The sequence below is a fragment of the Athene cunicularia genome (assembly GCF_003259725.1).
Source record: "Athene cunicularia isolate RWA chromosome 6 unlocalized genomic scaffold, athCun1 chr6_part1, whole genome shotgun sequence".
Classification (NCBI taxonomy): domain Eukaryota; kingdom Metazoa; phylum Chordata; class Aves; order Strigiformes; family Strigidae; genus Athene; species Athene cunicularia.
Window position 1 is genome coordinate 10856089 of NW_020799105.1, and position 19617 is coordinate 10875705.

Consider the following 19617-nt stretch of genomic DNA (forward strand, 5'->3'; position numbering starts at 1 on the left):
GCCAGCACCGCGTCCCCTCGTCACTGCCTGCCCCAAGCTGCTGCCTGTCCTGCACCATCACCCCTGCCAGGGTGAGTGCCGGGGATGGCCCCGGGGGGGGCGGTCTGGGCAACTGGAGTGGGGGGCAGCAACCCCACTAGTGTTCTGAGTGGGGATACAGGGGGAGAGGTGGGGTGATGGGGGTCAGGGGCTGTGTGCAGGATGGGGATGGGACCCAGGTGTCTGGCACAGGGTTTGGGTAGGGTATAAAGGGGGGCTCTGTGGAGCCCCCACCCATGCCCCGAATCATGGGGCAGGCAGGAATAACAGGGGCGGGGCAGTGTTTGTGGGGCTGCCTGTGAGTGTTGCAGCCAGAGCTGAGCACGGGGCTGTGGGTCCCTGGGAGAGCTCTGCCAGGGCTGGGTGACCCCGGTGAGGGGCAGGTGGGTGTGAGGTTGGGGACTGATCCCCGGGTGGGGGATGCTGTGAGCTGTGCATGGTGGGGACCAGCCCTGCGTCCCCCACAGTGCAGAGACAGGGGTGTCACTGCTGTGTGAGGGGGCATGACACCAGCATGCAGCTCTTGGGGCACAGGGGGGCTGCAGCAGCACCCCCCACCCTACTATGGTCCCTAAGGGCTCAGTGTCAGGCTGTCCCCAGGCATCCCACCCCCCAGAACCACGATGGTGATACCCGCTGGCAAGAGCCCCATCCTGCTGCTGCTGCTATGCTGGGTGGCCCCCAGCAAGGAGGAGCCAGCCCCAGTGCAGCTGCGGCTGGTGGGGCCACGGGGGCCAGCTGGGGAGGGTCGTCTGGAGGTGTTGTACCAGGGACATTGGGGCACCGTCTGCGATGATGGCTTCGACTTCCATGCGGCCACCGTCGCCTGCCGGCAGCTGGGCTACACCGCGGCTGTCACCTGGACACATAGTGCCACCTACGGCCAAGGGGAAGGTAGGGTGCAGGTGGGGAATGGAGGGGCAGGGGGTCCTGGCAAGGGCAGTGTGCTTAACGCTGGCTCGGGGAGCCTGCCTGAGGGGCTATAGGTGCGGGCAGCCTGTGAGGGGCACTGGGTGGAGCCCATGGTGCTGGGGAGGGAGATGAGGACCCCTCAGCAACGGTGACCCGCAGCCTTGCATATGCATCCCCAGGCCCCATCTGGCTGGACAATGTGCGGTGCGGGGGCAGTGAGGGCTCCCTGGCAGAGTGCATCCACAATGGCTGGGGCACCAGCGACTGCCACCACGGCGAGGATGCCGGTGTGGTGTGCTTGGAACAGCGTCTGCCTGGCAGCCCCCCCCAGGCCACCACCCCTGGTCACCAGGGAGAGGTGAGTGGGGGGCCATGGGGTTGCCCTGTGCCCAGCAGAGTACACCAGGGGGACTGGAGCAGGTCCTTCTGGCCCTTCCCCTTGTCCCCATCCTTAACACCCTGCCCTGGATGCTGGAGCCCACGTGCCCACCCCTGTGCCCACCACGGCAGGTGCTGGGGCTGAGCCTGGAGGAGGTGCGGCTCAAGCCCATCCTGGCACGGGCCAAGCTGAGCATGCCAGTGACAGAGGGTGCTGTGGAGGTGAAGCACAACGGGCGCTGGAGGCAGGTGTGCGATGCTGGCTGGACCAGGAACAACAGCCGCGTGGTCTGCGGGATGCTGGGCTTCCCCCAGGAGAAGCACATCAACACCAGCTTCTACCGGTAGGGATGCAGGAGACCTGCATCGCAGCCGTGGGGCACATGGGGCAGGGGGCCTGGCTGGACACTCTGTGGGGGCAAGAGACTCGGGGCTGTCGAGGAAGGGATGCACATGTGGGTGGGTGTGTGGAGTGCTGGTATGGCCTGGCCACGCCCGGGACCCCTTCTTGGGGCCTCAACAAGGGGCAGAGTGGGGCTCAGCAGCGGCCAGGAGGCTGTGGGGACAGTCGCCAGCCGTGGCCAGCACAGCGTGGGTGGAAGAAGAGGAGAGACCAGCGGCCCTCGGCCCCTCCGCCCCCGCCTCGGGCTGGGGCTATAAATACAGTCCATAATGAGCCCCTGCCGGTGCCAGGAGTCTCGAAATCCCGCTGGGGCACACGGCACAGCCAGGCTTGGCACGGTAATTGCCAGTGGGGAGAGGACCTGTCCTCACCCTGCCATGCTGTGGGAGGACCCCACGGCTCCAGCTCCTGCCACAGGGTGCTGAGGAGGGCAGGGATGATGGGGTGGGGGATCCAGAGCCCAGCAGTTTTGGCATGGTCCCCCCCCGACCTCCTGTCTCTCTGGACCCACAGAAAGCTCTGGAACATGAAGCTGAAGGACCCCAACTCCAGGTAGGGCTCAGCCCTGGGCAGGGTGGGCAGGAGCACCCTGGGTGGGCACCCAGCACCAGTGTTGGGTGGGGGAGAGTCTCTGACACCTGAGCTGATGCTGGCCCCTGTGCCTCTCCCTTGGCAGCCTGAAGACCCTCAGCCAAAAGAACAGCTTCTGGGTCCACAGGGTGCGGTGCCAGGGCACAGAGCCCCACCTGGCCCGCTGCCCCACACAGGTTGCCCCACTGGCTCCTGGCCAGCACGCCTGCCCCCGTGGCATGCACGCCATTGTCAGCTGCCTCCCTGGCCCTGTCTTCCAGAAGAGCACAGGCAAGGGCAGGAGCAAGACCTCCCCAGGGAAGGTGAGCCCCGGCATGGCCTCATGCCCCTCCTGCCAATGGAGGGTCCTGTAGCCGGGAAGCACCTGGTCACCCTGTTTGTACTTGTGCCCGTGGTGCAGGCGGGTGGCCGTGCCCTGGGGCCGCTGACTGGCTGCTCCCCATTGCCCAGGTGCTCCCAGTGCGGCTGCGAGCAGGCACCCATGCTGGCGAGGGCCGGGTGGAGGTGCTGCACCACGGGCAGTGGGGCACTGTGTGTGACAAGCAGTGGGACCTGGCCGCGGCCAGCGTGGTGTGCCGGCAGCTGGGCTATGGGACGGCAAAGCAAGCCCTGGTGGGAGCCCAGATGGGCCAAGGTAAGGCAGGCGGCACAGCAGGGACTTGGGGTGCAGCTGAGCTCGGAGGGGCACAATGGGGAAAGCCCCTGGTCTACTGGGTGCTGCTGGAGCATCCTGGGATGTCCAGGCAGCTCCAGCCTGCACTGGGATGGGGCTCCTCTGGCTGCTCCTCCCACAGGCAGCCCCGTTCCCATAGCAAACACCCAGACCAGGGGAAAGAGGGTGGGGGTCCTCCCTGCTCCAGGATGGGCATGGAGCAGGGAGCTCTGACCCTCCCTCCGCTTCAGGCCTGGGGCCCATCCACATGAGTGCGGTACGGTGCACTGGCCATGAGCGCTCCCTGGGCGAGTGCCAATTCCAGGACGCCGAGCGGAGCGGGTGCCGGCACGAGGCTGATGCCGCCGTACGCTGCCACATGCCCCACATGGACTTCCAGAGCCAGGTGAGCCCCTGCCTCCTCCCCAGAGCCTGTGGAGCCCCAGCCCCATTGCACAGCCCCTGTCCCCCAGGCTCTGTGCCTGGCATGTGGATGCTCAGAGCAGCCCTGGGGTGACCCAGGGGATGGGGAAACACAGAGCAGCACACTGATGGGGGTCTGCAGGATGAACTGGTGGCAAAAGTGGCCTTGTGGGGAGGAAAGGAAAGAAGAGGAAGGTGGGGGAGATGTTCAGCTGGATGCATGGGGCTGCCTGCCACATTGCAGCTCTGGGTGGGAGGGCTGGGGGTCTGTCACACGTTCCAGCTCACTCCCTCTTTGTCCACAGGTGCGGCTGGCAGGGGGCCGCAGCCCTGAGGAGGGTGTGGTGGAGGTACTGGTACCAGTGCAGGGCCAGCTACAGTGGGGTGCAGTGTGTGGTGCACAGTGGGGCCTGAACGAGGCCATGGTCGTCTGCCGGCAGCTGGGGCTGGGCTTTGCCAGCCATGCCCTCCAGGTGAGTGAGGTCCCAGCCTGTGGCCTGCACTGTGAGGGGTCCAACGGGATGCATGGGGTGGCCAGGGGCTCTGGGATGGGACAGCCCAAGGGGTCAAGCCCTGGTGGCAGTGCTGGGGCAGGGAGGCTGGCAGGGCAGGAGGGTTGGGGGTTGGCAGGGTGTGCAAGGGCTGGTCCGAGTGCTGTGCTCCTCCTCTGCTCAGGAGACGTGGTACTGGGCAGGCAACCCTGATGCTGCCCGGGTGGTGATGAGTGGGGTGCGCTGCGCCGGCACCGAGCTGGCCCTCCAGCAGTGCCAGCGCCACGGCCCTGTCCACTGCCCCAGTGGTGGGGGACGCTTCTCGGCGGGAGTCACCTGCACTGCCTGTGAGTACCAGGAGTCCATGGGGTACTGCTGGGAGGGGGCACTCCCCCTTCTCCTGTCACAGAGAGCAGGGGTGGGGGAGCTATGTGGAGTCACCTGCTCCATCCACACTGATCCTCTCCGTGCCAGATGCCCCAGACCTGGTGATGAATGCCCAGCTAGTGCAGGAGACAGCCTACCTGGAGGACCGGCCACTGGAGCTGCTGTACTGCGCCCATGAGGAGCGCTGCCTCTCCCGCTCCGCTGACGACATGCATTGGCCCTATGGCCACCGCCGCCTCCTCCGCTTCTCCTCCCAGATCCACAACCTGGGCAGAGCCGATTTCCGACCCAAGATGGGGCGCCATGCCTGGACCTGGCACCAGTGCCACCGGTGAGTGGCCCATGGGCAGGAGCTGGCAGGGGGCTGCCCCCTCCCCAGGCCAGGCAGGACATGGTGGCACATGTCCCACAGAAGCTGGCCCACCCGGGGTAATTAGCAGCGTCAGTGCTGGCACTGTCATTACGGCTTTATTTGGCTTCAAGTCTATAATTTGCTCAGAGCCTCTGGGTGCTGCCCGTTCCCAGCTGGGCGGCTGGGCTGGCCGCATGCTCCTCAGCCAGGCACTCCCCCACGCTCAGCTCCTGTCCCCACAGGCACTTCCACAGCATCGAGGTCTTCACCCACTATGACCTGCTGACACTCAACGGCTCCAAGGTGGCTGAAGGGCACAAGGCCAGCTTTTGCCTGGAGGATACCAACTGCCCCGAAGGTAGGTGCCAGCCACAGAGCTGCCAGTGAACCTTCCAGTCCTGCTCCCTGAGGGGGGCTCTGCCTGTGCCCTCCCTCACCTCCCCTCCCTCCCACAGGGCTACAGCGACGCTTTGCCTGTGCCAACTTTGGGGAGCAGGGGGTGAGTGTGGGGTGCTGGGACACCTACCGCCATGACATCGACTGCCAGTGGATCGACATCACTGATGTGCCGCCGGGCAGCTACACCTTCCAGGTATGGGGACGGAGGGGCAGGGGCACATCGAGTCACTGGAGCTCAGGGCTGGGGGACAACCTCCATGGGCACCACCAGCACCTCTCACCCTGCACATCGGGGTGCTGCTCTGCACCCCACAGTGCATGCCATGGCCCTGCCTGGGCAAGGCACAACAGCAGTGCCCCCAGCCTTGCCCCTCACCCTCCCTAGGTGGTCGTGAACCCCAAGCATGAGGTGGCCGAGTCAGACTTCTCCAACAACGTGATGCGATGCCAGTGCAAATATGATGGGCAGCGCATCTGGATGCACAGCTGCCACACAAGTACGGAGGGATGGGAGCAGAGAGGGCATGGTGGGCAAGGTGGGGGTAAGTGGCAGGCCTGGGGCTGCTGCAGCTCCCCTGTCCCCCTGACCCACATCATCACTCTCCCCAGGTGATGCCTATGGCGCTGATGTGGTGAGCGATCTGGAGCGACGGGAGCGCCTGGCCAACAACCTTTTGTGACCCCCTGGCACCAGCACACCCCTGGCAACACCACAGGGCAGCCTGCCTCCCACACCCCAGCCCCTGCACCCCGGCAGCACCAGACTGAGCTCAGGGACTCGAAGACTTGTATTTATTGACGCTGCTGCAGAGAGTGGAGATGAGCACTGGGGCCGGCGGGGAGCACCTGGGGGTGTTCAGCCCTGTGCTGCTGGTGGGACCTGCAAGAGGGGATCCAGGTACTGCAGCAGCCCCCACCTCCGTGGCTCCAGTGCCCCCAGGACAACTACCTCAGCCTGCCTGCCCGGCCCCCCTGCCCCAGCAGGCTCAGGACAGGCCCCAGCCACTGCCACCTGCACACTAGTCCTGTCCTCAATAAAGGTGCTGTGCTATGGGAGAGAGGGTACTCCCTTATCAACCCCACCAGCCCCTGCTCCTTTCCCTGCACTCTTCCACATCAGGACCTGGCCTGGAACAACCCTTGTCTAGATGATGCCCCCGTGGTCAGGCAGTGTCCCCCTGCTGCCACCCAGGGCCACCAACCCTCTATCTGGCTGCCTGTGACTGGTGCCCAGCAGCTCCAGCTCATCGCCAGCATCCCCACTGGCTGGGGAACCCTGGCTCTGAACTGACTGACCCCATGCACATAAAGGGACTGGGCCAGCTCCGTGGCAGCACGGGCCGGCAGCCAGCCCACTGGCCACCATGGCTGCAGCTGCCATGCCGGGCTTTCCCAGGGGCTGCCCTGGCAGCTTCCCAGTGCCAGGAGGAGGGATGGGGCCACTCTGCCCCTCGAAGCCCTTTCTCCCTGGGCACAGGGTGAGGACACAGGGAACACCATGTCCTTGCTCTGTGTGTCTTTCCTCCCATGGTTTCTAGCTTTGTTTTAATAAAAGGAAATAAATGGGAATGCCACCAACCCACACTCTGTACTGCCCAGCCCAAGGCGAGCCAGCTACCAGGCAGTGCCACCCCTTTCCTTACACATCCCTGCCCATCCCCACCTTGCTGGCAGACACCAGCCTGGGGTGGGGGGGCTGCCAGCACCCACTTCAGCCCTGCACAGCCAGGACAGGCTGGGTTATACCCACATGTGATGGTTCCCACACATGGAGGAGCTGCCAGGGACAGCGCTGACACACTGAGGTGGCCTAAAGCCAAGGGCCAAGGCGAGGCGCATGCTGGCAGAGGCTTGATCCGCCGTGGTCAGAGTTCAAGGGATGCCAGATGCCGGGGAAGATGCTTTCCACATGAGAGCAGCTTCATGCCCTTAACTTTCCACGGGTTGAGCTGCGAGTGGCCAGGAGCAGCGGCCAAGATGGCCCCCAGCTGGCAGCACCGCCAGCACGGGGGCAGGCGGCCACCGCCGCGGGGTCGTGACCGGCTCCACCGCCGCCAGGCTGGGGGACAGCCAGGGGACACAGGGCAGCCACACAAGCGCAGGCTGGGGCAAGGCAGCCACCGCTGAAAACATGCAAACCACTGGCAGGGGTGGCAGGAAAGCACCATCCCCGTCCCCACCTGCTGTAAAGGGCACGGGAGCCCCACAAACCGTGGCCCTGAGAGTTTGGGGGGCTACAGAGTGGGAGTGCTGGGGCTGTTTTTCGGGTGCTGAGAGATGATGCAAAGCAGAGGATCTTAAGGGCAGGTCCCAGCTGCCTGCCTGCACCCTCACCCCGGGGCAGGGCAGGAAGCCCCCAGCCCACCAGGGCCGGCAGCGCCACCACATCACAGCCCCACACGTGGCCGGGAACAGGGCCCTGCCTGCGCACCGACAAGGGCCCTGCTGTTCGGGGCCGCAGCTGCTCCATGGAAGTAAACAGGGTCCCTGCCAGAACATTCCTGCCCACTGCCCTGCCCGACCCCTCCTGCTTGCGCCCCCCACCTGCTTGCCTGGGACACTCACCACCTGGGAGGGGTGAACATCCCCATGGCAGTGGGGGCCATGCACAGCAGCCTCTGTCATGCAAACCCCCTCCGGCACGCAGGAGCATGGAGAGCTATGTCCAGACCAGGCACAGTAAAATAAATGGTATTTATTAGCAAAATAAAGGACAGAAACTCTCACGCGCAAAGCCCTGCCAGGTGGCCAGGGCCACCCCGCACGGCCCCGCATGCTCACTGCTGAGCTCCCTGTGTTCCACCAGCTGCTCTCACTGCAGCAGGCAGCACCAGGGATCCTGCCCTGGGCAGGATGGGCAGCGCTGCCTGATGGCGACAACATCTGCATGGCACCAACTAGCCTGCGCACGTCCTGCTCAGCCCTTTTGGGGGAGCAGTCCAGTGCTTCTGGATGCGGTGCAGCATCCATCTGAGCTCTAAGATGCAAGGTGCCCCAGGGAGGTTCCCAGTAGGGATGAAGGTGCAGCTTCCCAGCTCAGTCCCGACCCTCCCAGGCATCCTCCCGCTGCTTGTTCTCCAAGCGCTTTCTCTCTGCAGAGACAAGAGGAGGGTCAACCCCATGTCCCCATCACCCCACAGCTGCCCAGCTCCCCACGGAGGTGGCTGAAGCCCACCCTAGCACAGCCCCTTCCCACCCAGCACCCTGTGAGAAGAGGCACCCACTAGGAGTCCCCATACACGGCATCCCCCCTGGATATCCAAATCTCACCCCGGGCTTCTTGCAGCTTCCTCCGCTCAGCATCTCGCTGGGCTGGTGTCTGGTTGCTGCGTACCCCCAGGGCACCAATCACCAGCCGCCTGGCCAGGGCAGCCGATGTTTCAGGGCGCTCCTTGGCTGGCTGCAGGTAGTCTGGGTGAGCAGAGATGGGGGACATCAGTAGGGGCATGCCAGGAGGGACGGGGCACCCAGTACATAAGTGCTGTGGATCCATGCCAGCTGCCCAGTCCTTCCCCCGTTATAGCAATGAAGATGCTGCAGCACAAGCTTGCACAGGCCAGCATCACTCACCGGCGTATGCCCTGGCTTTGGCTTTAGAGGCACGGGTACCCTGGGAGAGCGGGCGCGTCTTCACCATCAGGTGCTTGGAGCTGAGGGCATCGCGTGCTGCAGGGAGAGAGCAGTGGTGTCTGTGTGTGGGGCCAGCCCCATGCCCAGGATCTGGCCATAGAAGAGGCAGTGATGCCTCCCCTCTGCCTAACCCCAGCCAAACTGGGAGCAATACCTGTTATGGGGCTGGAGAAGATGCCCAGGGCGTGTGTATCATCCACCCACTTAATATCAAAGCCTTTTTTCCTGTCAGAGAGAGGGAAGCTCAGCAAGGCATCAGCACCAGGCGGGAAGGGGTTTGGAGCAGAGCCCAGGCAGGGGACCCCAGTGCTGGGAACAGGACATTGCCAGCAGACTCACTGATAGCTGCAGAAGACACGCAGCAGGTCCTCAGTGCGGAAATCCGAGGGGAAATCATAGATCTCAATGACGTGGGGCAGCTCGGCATCGCTAAGGTCCAGTGCGGTGGGCTCAGCCCCATAGTAGTCAAAGCGGGGTGACTGCTGGCTCTCCCGGTGCTTCTCACCTCCCGAGAGCTGCAGGGATGGGAGAGGCACAGCAATGAGCAACCCATGCCGCTCACCCCACTCCAGCTCCAGATCCATGGTAAGTGCTCCCTGGGAAGTGGCCCAGCCCCCGCGCCCCGCCCCAGCACTGCAGATGGATTCATGGCATTGAGATATTAGGAGTTATTGACCAGTGCTCTCACGCCATGCACTTGCTGTTCCCATTACCAGCATCCCTTCACTTGTCATGCTCTGCAGTCCCACTGGGGACACGGTAAGAATGGCACCAGTGAGACAGCGCATGCACCCCCAAACACACCCCTCCTTCCACAGGAAATACATTTGGGGAACAACAAGAAGCAGAACAGCAAGGCCAGGAGGAAAGACTGACATCTGCCTGCCACACGGGAGCACCGGGCTCGACATGCCCTGGCTGCAGCACATGCACCGGAGCAGCCCATCGGCACCCCAGACACCAAGATGGAAAAGCCAGCGCTCCCCTGAGGAGCAAGTTCTGGTGGTTAATCACCTGCGCGGCTAAAAATTTATGCCTAATTTCTCATTTGAATTTGTCCAGCTTCGCTTTCCAGCCAGCGGTTCTTGTTCTGCCTCTCTGTTGGATTAAAGAGCCCTCAGTCACCAGTCCCCTCCCCGTGATGGCACTTACTCACACTAATCAAGTCCCTTCTCAATCTTCGTCTTGATAAGCTAAACGGGTTGTGCGCCTTTAGTATCTCACAGCGGGGCACTTTCTCCAGCCCTAAAAGATGATGGCTGTAGCACTTTTCTACCTCTCCCATTTTTTAACCTTTATTTTAAAACATGGGCAGCAGTCTCTCACTGCCACGACACAGGGGTGCAGCTGCTCCCCTGCTCCCCTCGACCCTGCAACACCGTGCTGATGGGCCACCCTGCAGCACCTTCTGCCCAGTGGGCCACGCTGCACCGCTAAGGGCACCGCTGCTTTCCAAACTGCACTGCGCTGGAGGCCAAGGGGGGTTCGCAGCCCTGCTCTGTCTGGGACACTGGGCCAGGTGCAGCCCAAAGCCAGTGGGGGCTCCCCAGTCCCCCCCAGAGCATGGGGGTGGGGTGGTGCTGGGGAGCGGGTACATAACTCAGCCAGGTTCCCAGCCCGATCCCCCAAGCGATCGTAGCAGAGCACACCACGGCTGGAAGGTTAGAGTCCATAAATCCCAGCCAGCTCAGTCAATAAAAAGTGCTCATTCCGACAATTTTATGGGGAAGATGGATTCACGGCAGGTGAGGGGGTGCTGCCAGGGCGGCTGGATGCCGGTGGAGGGTAAAGCTGAGTTATGGAGCTCACGGGACAGGCTAGGGCTGCCAGCAGAGCCGCCTGCCCACCACCATCACCCATTAACTGAGCGCACCCCGTGTGGGGCAGGGCTCAGGGGAGGTGAAGGAGCCATCCCCGGGCAGGATGAAGCCCTGTGGTGCCGCTTGAGGGAGCGGAGCACTCGGGTAGTACCAGGCGCTGGGAAGATGATTAGAGAGCAGGAGCACAGAGTGCCAGAGTGGTCCTTGACCTTCACAAATCACCAAGTGTGGCGGGGCGGCAAGGACAGGAGCCGTCTGGCAGCTGGGCTCAGCCGCACGGCAGGCACAGCTCAACAGGTCCTGCCGCGCTGCCTGCCCAGACACAGGGGGTTCCCACAGCCCCCCAGCCGTGGGGCAGGGCAGGGAGCGGGAGCTGGGGTATGGACCCCAGGCCTGGCAGGCACCTGGCACTGGGAAGGGTCTGCTAATGGATGGTCAGACAGATAGTGGAGGCAGGAAATGAAGCCTGTCTGTCATGCCTCGCTGCTCTGGAAAGACGGACCCTCGATGGAGCATATCAGAAGGGGCCGTGGCCACTCGCTTACACTCCTGCTCACTTGCCGGGAGCGTACCTCCAGAGCTGGAGGGGAGGCGTGTGCTGGCACGCATGCACCACGGCCCCCACCCCGCCACACCAGCTGATGGAGAGTCCACCAAGCCTGCAAGGAAATGGTCCACTGCTTAATTACACTCTGCGTTCAAACTGATTTCTTCTCTGAATTTGTCTGGTTTCAGCTTCCAGCCAATGGATCTCGCTGTGGTGTTTTTCCTGCTAGATTAAAGAGCTGTCTGCTATCAGAAATCTCTCCTCCATATAGAAAGTCATAAATCTTGCTCTCTGCCAGCTATCTGCAGCACATAAGGATTTGGTTATGAGGAAGAACACTACTAATTTTCTTGTCCTTTTTGTTAATTAACAACAGCTCCATCTCCCCAAGAGCTTGCGCCCTCCTGAGCAGCCGCGTCTGCCTGCCGAGAGCTTGGAGGGCTTGGGAAGCTCCAGGCTCGGCATGGGAATCTGCAGGGGGTTAAGATGTCAACTTTTAATAGATAAATCCCCTTTTCAGGTTCTTATTCACTCATTTCCAGAAGCTCCCTGGAAAGCTCAAACTTTGCTCAGAGCTTGTGCACAGGGGACCTAACATGGATGCTCCAGAGCTGTTCACAGTTACCACTGGTGCTGCATCACACGTTTTCCACAGCATCCTACAGCTCACGATCACACAGGCCCACCCTGACCTACCTCCCTGTGGGGCCAGGCAGCTGCTCTGCTGCGCCCAAGGACAAAGCCATGCCTGCCATGCCAGTCCATGGAAAGCCAGTGCCAGTACCACACCTGCCAGCTGACACTGGAGAAGCAGCACTGTCCTCCTCACACCAGTGCTCACCTCAACCTCCTGCCTGGAGCTGGGGGGAACATAGCCAGGCAGGGATGAGGGTACCCAAAACTCTTCCACGTCTCCCTCCGAGCAGCCCCAGAGGCAAGCTCTGTGCACTCCACACCCTGTCCCAGCCCCATGTGGGGCTTGGCGAGGGCACACCAGCCTGAACATGGCCCCATGGATGAGGTGGGTGCCAGTGCTCCCCAGTAATAATGATCCTGAGTTAATCTCATCCCTTCCCAGAAGCTGTTATCAGGCACCATCTGCCACTTCACACCCTGCTTCCAGCCTGGGCTGGATGGACGCTGGCTGTAACAATATTAGTGTTGTTTGTTACTTTGGGCACATTAATGTCATTCGGAAAATTACCGGTTTGACGCTACTGATTTAAAATGCAATAAGGGATATCCAGCCTCACTGCAGAAGCCTAACTTTCCTCACGAATGGCAGGAAAACGGCGTGGGTCCCGGTGCTAAGCAGCTAATTGTAGTAAATTCAGCCGCACGCGTGCAGGAGGGGATGGTAATGAGCCACAGCTGATTAAGAAGCTGTAGTTTCGAGGAAACTTCCCGTTGCTATTTCAATGGGAGCCCATACGTCTCAGCCCATTTCTTTATCACCAGCCCTGGTTTCATGAGGGTGCACTTGCAGTTTATGGCGCTCGAGCAGGTTTTACTGGGTGCGTTTTATGTACTACAGAGGAAAGCTCTCACCCAGCCTTCACCAGTACCAGAGGATGGGAACCAGCCATGGGGGAAGGTGGAGGTCCCAGGCGTTTCAGAACTGCAGGTAGTTCGTGCCCTTGGGAATGGCTGGCGGTGACAGCAGGCAGCTCAGCCGGGCTGGCCATGTGTCCCGGGTGCAGCCTGCTCCACTGTGCACCCACCCCAGAGGACGCAAGGCCAGACGACTGCCATGGACCCATCCCCACATCCCAGCAGGCAGCAGCCACCATCCCTGCAAAGCCCCGCAGGCACGGGCTCCCAGGACATACCTCCTCCAGCAGGCGTGGGTCCAGGCAGTCCCCGTCATCATTGAACAGAGCGTCCCAGCTCTCCTCGGCGCCTGGGCTGGCCTGGCTTGGGGTCCCAGAACTGGTCTGCTCTGCCTTTGGGGAATCGCTGTGGAAACCTCCCTCTTCCTCCTCAGCATCCTGGTCACACTGGTGCTGCTGTGGTAATTCCACATCCTTATTTGCCCCCGTCAGATCCTCAGCCCAGGATGTGGGCAAGAGCTCCTCTACACCATGGCACAGCAGCTCCATGGGTGGCAGGAGCTTGTGGCTCTCCGTGGGTGCCCCCTCCCACACACCGCTCACTGGCTCCTCATCAGCACTCAGTGGGCTGCTCTCAGCCCCAGCACTACCGTCTGTGCAGGCAGAGGTGCTGCCTGCTCCCTCCGCAGCAGGCACCAGGTCACCATCCCCATCAGGATGCCCAGGACTGGCAGTGCTCTCCTCCTTGCCAGATGGGAGCTGGGACAGGCTGACAGTGCCCTTCCCTGAGGTGCTCTCCACTGGGAGCACTGGTGCATCACCCATGCCACCACTCGAGCACCCAGGTTTGCAGCTGGCTCCTCCTGGTGCATCCAAGGCCCTCTCCTCAGCAAGCTCAGTCGTGCCTCCCCACCTCTCCTTTTCCTCCTCTAGCACCCCAATGGCACAGATCTTGCTCTGCCGTGCCAGAAGAGACCCCCCACACTCCCTCTCCTCTTCCTGGGTTTTTGGACCTGCAAGCTCCCATGCCAGCCCAGGAACACTGTCCTGGTTTTCCAGCACTGCCAGCTGCAGAACACCCTCTCCTGGGTGCTGGGAGAGGTCCCTGGCTGGATCTGGGGTGCTGTCCCCCAAATGCTCTGACATGCCACTTGGCCCTGTCCGACATGCCAGCACTGGGCTAGCAGGGGGTGCTGGGCTCGTAGGGTTGCCCCCAGGCTCAGGGGTTGCTACCGTGGCCCCAGACTGGGCACTCGGTGGGGATGGACGGTCAGGCTCAGTCCTCATCATGTGGTGGCTGTGACCAAGCTCCCCAAGTCTTTCATCATGGGATGCTTTGTCCTGTCCGTCCCAGGACTGGGCAAGAGCCAGATCCGGGCACAGATCCCGCATGCTGGGCGATGCCTCCAGGCCCTCCAGTGCAGTGGGGCAGCTGCTTCCCAGTCTCCGGCAGTGCTCAGCAGAGGCTGCCCGTGGCTCCTTCAGGCCAGCATCCACCTTGTTCTCCCTCTCTGACGCTCTGCCCGCCTGTGTCCTGGCACAGGGGCTTCGCCGCTGCCCTTTGCCGCTGTCCTGGTAAGTGTCCTGCACCAGGCGGTGGTTCTTGGGATCCTGACAGTGCCCAGCCAGCATGTCACCCGCCACTTGCGCTGCTCTCTCCCGCCGCGCTTTGGGCACGTAGAGGGGCAAGTCAGGCTTCCTGCGGCGTGGCCGGCTGCCCTCCACCTCCTGCTGCATGGTGCCACTGCTGCCTGTCAAGAAGAGACAGCGTTACTGCCCTGCCCGCGTACCAACGGCCCCACAGCTGGGCAGGTAGCGGGCAGCCCCCGCCCGGGTCAGTGGGTTGGGTTTTCAGCCTGGCACCCACCCTCACTCCCACAGCAGCTGGCACACAGTGATGGATAGCAGAGCCCCAACGCTGCACCCATGGTAGCAGCTCTGCAGATGGGGTTTGGCAGCCGGAGCACCCCGCAGCCCTACAGCCTTCAGTGGGGTATATACCAGACTTGGGGGAAGCGGGAAAACTCTGCCAGCATCACCAGGGCACCTGGCCCACTCTGGAGACTGCTGCTTGGGTCCTCCCAAGACCCACGGGCCAGCAGCTGTGGCCAAAGCAGGACATAGAGCCCTTATGGGACATAGGGCCATAGGACATAGAACCATATATGTATCAAAAACCACGGAGAAGCCCATGGCAGCCATGGAGCACCATAGACCAAACCCCAGCCTGGGGACACCCTGGAGCAGGACCATAGCTGCCACTCCAGCATGCCACAGCCCCTCTCACCTGCTGCCCCATCCCGGCAGAGATTTATTTTTCATCATCTTTGGCAGCAGCAGGCATGCCATGAGCTGCCAGGCCCCCCTGCCCCTATAAATATGCATCAGGCAGGGTTTATGGAGACGGATGGTGTGGGGGGCTGCGCTGCGGTTGAGGGGAAAGCAGAGCGGGGCTGGGCCTGGGACCCGTGATTAATCACTGCCCACTCTGTTTAGGGGGATTCATCATGGGCCGCTGTCAGGTAAATCACTGGAAAAACACCTCTTCAGTAATTAATGTGAAGTGACGGATGGACAGCCCCCGGGCCCATTAATCTGGACCATCAGCGCCAACTGAGATTATGAATGTCAGGATGCATAAACTGCCGGCGGATCAATAGGGCCAGGAACCCATCCAAGGCTCTCATTTCCGAGGCACCTCCGGTACATTAGCCTCCCCTCCACGCAGCCCCCGGCCGAGGCGCGAACGCTCCCCGCGGCCCCTCACCGACAGCCGGCAGCGGTGCCGGGAAGGCAAGGGGAAGCCAACCACCGGCTGGAAAGCGGACGGGGCTGCCCGTGCCACATGGCATCATCCCCTCTTCCTGATGGACAGACAGACGGCTGCCTTGGTGTGATGGATGGGTCTCCCACGGCTCTCTGGAAACCACCGGCAAGCCCGGGCAGGGCAGCGCCTGTGTCTGTACCTCATGCCGCAGAGGTGGGCAGGAACGTGGGGTGCATAGCCCTGCACACCTCTGCAGCACAAGGTGCAGACATGGGTGCCGCGGTGATGCTGGGCACCATCCTGGGGCTGCCCCAACCATTTTTCTGTCTCTGTAGCACTTGTCATTTTTTTCCCTCTCTTTGATACGCTAATTTTGCTGGCAGAACGATGCCCTTTATCTTTATCGACCACAAGAAAGGAACATATCCTACAAACCCTCCAAGGTCTGGAATAGTCATTTTTCAACACCGAGGCGTTATACATTTTCTCAGTGAGCAGCAGCCTAGGTGCTGAAAGGGAGGGGGCACCGGAAGCCCCCCTGGCACCACCATTTTCACCCATGCAGAGCTTCCAGCTGCACCAAAGCATGTCTGCTAAAGGACTTTTCCCAGGCAAGCAGAGTCTCAGCCCATGGGACATCACCAAATGCCTTCTGTGGGATCACTGATCCCGCCCAGACTCCACTTCCCAAGAATTTCCAGCACAGGGAGCAGCCAGGAGCAGCACTGCTCCACACACTTCCTGAGTCACCTCCAAGAGCCTTCGCACACTCGATTTATGGGCTCCTCGAAAGCTTGCTGTTCACCTTGCCTCACCCTCAAAGCAGATGGTGCAGCATTAGCCAGACGGCTGGTGCTGGGAGCATCCTCTGCCCGCACAGCTTTGCCTCTGCCTGCTGCATGCTGCTGGGGAAGAGCCACTTCCCGCAGCCTGGGGAGAAGCACCGCAGGGTGGTGGCTGGCCCATGCTGGCAGGGATGCTGCAGCACTTTGCTTTTCCCCCACAGGGCATCATTGCTCCTGCCCCCAACCTATTACACACTTCATCGATGCCATGGCTACGCGTCGGCACCGACTGATTTCATGCTCCAGGAGGCAGAGCAACAGCCCTGGCTTCGGGTCTCATTCACACTACGCTGGGCAGGGCAACCCTGTCCCTTCCAGACTCCAGGACCAAGCTTGCCCTGCAAAGCCATGTGGCGATCGGCCGAACATCCCCAAAAGGGCCCGTGGTGCCCCAGGTCCTGCCCTGCTTTTTGGAGCCAGCAAGCAAAACAGGTTGGCATTGCGGCACCAAGCAGGCAAAGGCAGCCCTGGACTGGGCACACCATGGTACCATGGTAAGAGTGGTGGTGGGAGCACTGCCCAGCTGCCTGGCACGTCACGCCCGCCAGCCCGGCGCAGCACAGCCTGGCATGGTCAGCGGGATGCTGCAGCATCAGCACGGAGGTGGCTGGGGCTCCCCATGGGCAGTGGCTCCCCTCACCATTCTCCAGGAACACACCACTCATGGCATGAGTTTGCGAGGTCTCAGAGCAGATGCCCAGGTGATGTGCCCACCTGAGTTTCTCCTCTAGCGATTCTCTGCAGCACGAATAGCCAGTGTTTTCTCCATGATTTCTCTCCCCCTCCCATCTAGCGAAGGACCCCAACAACAGCAAGACAGGGCTGTCCACATCGCAGACTACTTCACACTGCACAGCGCATCATCAAATTCCCTCCATCATCTGCACCTTTGCCTGGCAGGTGAGGACACCTACAGCACAGCTCTGACAGCAAAGCCAGAGTTCCCGCCACCTTCTGCTGCTGTGGGCAGAGATACAAGCCACAGTCCCGCTCAGGTAACTCGGGGACAGGCACAGATGCTGTGCTGTGGGGCTCACATGGAGCATGCCAGTTCCTGGAAAAGTTTCGGTGCCACCCAGCACCCTCCCAGCAGGCTGCCGCATTTCCTGGCAGGGAGCTGTATTTTTAGCCTTCGAGGTTTCTAATTCCACTCAATCCATACTCCCATCAATAGAGCAGATAACCTTAAAGCCTTGTCGGTGAACAGGGATGGCAGCACGGGGGACCGGGAGCCTTGGGGGACCACGTACAGCCTCAGCATGCAGCTCGCACACCCGCAATGTCACTCTTTATGGCGTGCTGCAGATTGGGCTCTTTGGAGGGGAAAAAAAATAAATATAATAACAAGACTAATAAAAAGACAGGTACAAGGAGATTCTAAACAGCTCCACTGGGGAACCCGCCGCTCACAGGACTCATCCCATGCCAGGCACATGCTGTGGCACGCTCGCTGACTGCACAACCCCAGCGCCTGGCAGCCTGGGTAAGGATTATCAGAGGATTCGGCTACCCTGCACCTCTCCTACTCTCAGCAGAGTTCCAGCCCATCCTGCCTGGCTCATATAGCAGATGATGAGGCCAGGGAAGGACCTGGATACCTGGCAGGGAGAGACAAAGCAAAGGCAAGAACACAGAGCTGCTGGCATGAGGCAAAGCAAAACGCTTCAAGGAGCAGAGAGCCACGTCCTGTCGGATGCCTGCCCACAGCCCCCTGGGCTTTATGACGTCCCTGTCCCCTGCTGTCAGGAGAAAGATGCTCTCCAGCAGACAGAGCAAATGCTGGCTAGGCGAGGAGGTGGCAAAGGCACCGAGAAAAGAGAGATTTCAATCATGCCTTTCATTTGCGATGCTCCTAGGAGATACCTGGAACAGATGCTCTTAGGAGATACCTGGAACAAGAGAAGGGGAACGTTTCAGACAGGAGGAGGATCTGTAAGTCAATAGTGTCCCCTCACAGCTGCAGGGGAGAAAAGGAACAACAAACCAGCAGAAGGAGTTAACAGCCAGAGGGCTAAGGGGAATACAAAGGACTTTACAAATATACCCAGGCAGAATCAGCACAAAAGTGAAAAGATCTATTAATAAACAGGAGGGAGAGAAAATTAATGATGGCTCAAAAATAAAGATGACTCAAAAGGGCGAAATTACTGTTTTTAACCAGAAAAATGCAAATGAGGCAGAGGCATCGCAAAAAAACAGCTGCAGGGAAAGCAAAAACAGCATCTCCACATAGACACAGTCACCTGGCCAGCGTGGCCAGTGCCAAGATGAACTGATTAACCCGATGACAGACACGTGGTGCCGGGAAGAAACCAGGGCCCTGGTGACAGCAAGAACAAAGCAGGCACTGATTTTCTGTGTGAGAAAGGACAATAAAACTGGTGTTGGGTGCAGAATAAACCCTGTGCCCATCCCTAGCACAGAGCATAACGCGTGGAGGAAGGAGCCTGCACACCCACTGCAATGGGCTCCTGGATGAAGGACGTTGGCTTGCCTGGCAGGAGTTATTTCAGAAGAATTGCCGGGCAAATCTTTTGGGTAAGGCAAGCAAGACACAATTTAGCTGAACTTCAGGGTATTGTTTTACACCATCTCCAAAACTTTCACTTTAATAGTGAATTGTAATTAAATTTGCAGATGATACTGAGCAGAGAGGTGTTGCAAACACTGGCCAAAGCAATCATTCAAAGGATCCAGGAAATGTAGGCAAGAAACAAAGTGCAGCCCAGTCTGGGAAAACGAAGGTAAAATAACCTGAAGCAGCTACTTGGTGGGCAGGAGCAGCCTGGAAAGCAAGGCCCAGAGCCCCGAAGTGTGCTCAGACCAGAAAGCAGGTGACCGGGCTGACCACCTCTAAATGTGCGAGGGGCAGAAGCCGGTCACCAGCACCGTGCCCATGGGCCAGCCCAGGTCTGCAACAGCCCCACAGTGGGCAGCTCACAGAGCCCCACAGGCAGCATGAAGGATGGAGGGGACACCGAGAGCAGGCAGGCAGCTGTGAAAAACAGCATCCAGTGCCTGGGAGCACCAGGCACGCGTTTTATGAGCCATGGGAGCCCGGTGCACTGAGTGCCCGGGGATGCCGTATAACTCCCCGGCCCTGGAGGGCTGTCGCTGCCGGCATCACCCCGTGACTCGGTAAGCTGGGGAGAGTTACGGGGTCTGCAACGTGCCGTGTTACCCGGGTGCTCCAGGGGCTGCATGCCAGCGGAGTCGGGGACAGGGCTGGGACATGGGGTGAGGGTCAGGGCTGGGGCAGGGAGTAGGGACAAGGCTGGGACAGGGGGTGGGGTCAGGTCTTGGATAGGGGGTGAGGACAAGGCAGGGACGCGGGGTGGGGTCAGAGCCGGGACAACGGGTTGTGGGACAGGACTGGGCCAGGGGTTGGGGAAGAGCGGGGCAGGGGCACAGTGTGCAGCCCGGGCACCTGT

At 61.0% G+C, this 19617-nt stretch overlaps 3 protein-coding genes across 4 annotated transcripts in view; 2 read left to right on the plus strand and 1 right to left on the minus strand.

Moving 5' to 3' along the window:
* The first annotated feature begins 6 nt into the window (after nt 1-6).
* Nucleotides 7-6322, plus strand: LOXL4 (lysyl oxidase like 4). Of its 2 annotated transcripts, XM_026851291.1 has the most exons (15): nt 7-71; nt 640-933; nt 1131-1309; nt 1462-1673; nt 2246-2284; nt 2409-2625; nt 2774-2957; nt 3227-3381; nt 3704-3871; nt 4074-4236; nt 4364-4607; nt 4871-4986; nt 5084-5220; nt 5413-5524; nt 5637-6322. In XM_026851291.1, the coding sequence occupies exons 2-15, from the start codon at nt 663-665 to the stop codon at nt 5705-5707; spliced, it is 2268 nt and encodes a 755-aa protein (XP_026707092.1). In that variant the 5' UTR covers nt 7-71; nt 640-662; the 3' UTR covers nt 5708-6322. The 2 variants fall into 2 exon arrangements, with proteins under 2 accessions (XP_026707092.1, XP_026707093.1); XM_026851292.1 differs by lacking the exon at nt 5413-5524.
* Nucleotides 6323-7714: 1392 nt separating this feature from the next.
* Nucleotides 7715-19581, minus strand: R3HCC1L (R3H domain and coiled-coil containing 1 like). Its single transcript, XM_026851226.1, has 7 exons — nt 18646-19581; nt 12854-14325; nt 8997-9172; nt 8812-8882; nt 8598-8693; nt 8298-8438; nt 7715-8119 (listed from the first exon to the last, which is right to left on the minus strand). Exons 2-7 carry the CDS (start codon nt 14309-14311, stop codon nt 8064-8066), a joined length of 1998 nt encoding a protein of 665 aa, XP_026707027.1. The 5' UTR covers nt 14312-14325; nt 18646-19581; the 3' UTR covers nt 7715-8063.
* Nucleotides 15528-19617, plus strand: part of CRTAC1 (cartilage acidic protein 1) — a 27204-nt gene continuing 23114 nt past the window's right edge. The window contains exon 1 of the mRNA XM_026851223.1: nt 15528-15886. The gene's annotated coding sequence lies outside the window, so the exon portion shown is untranslated. The remainder of the gene's footprint in view (nt 15887-19617) is intronic.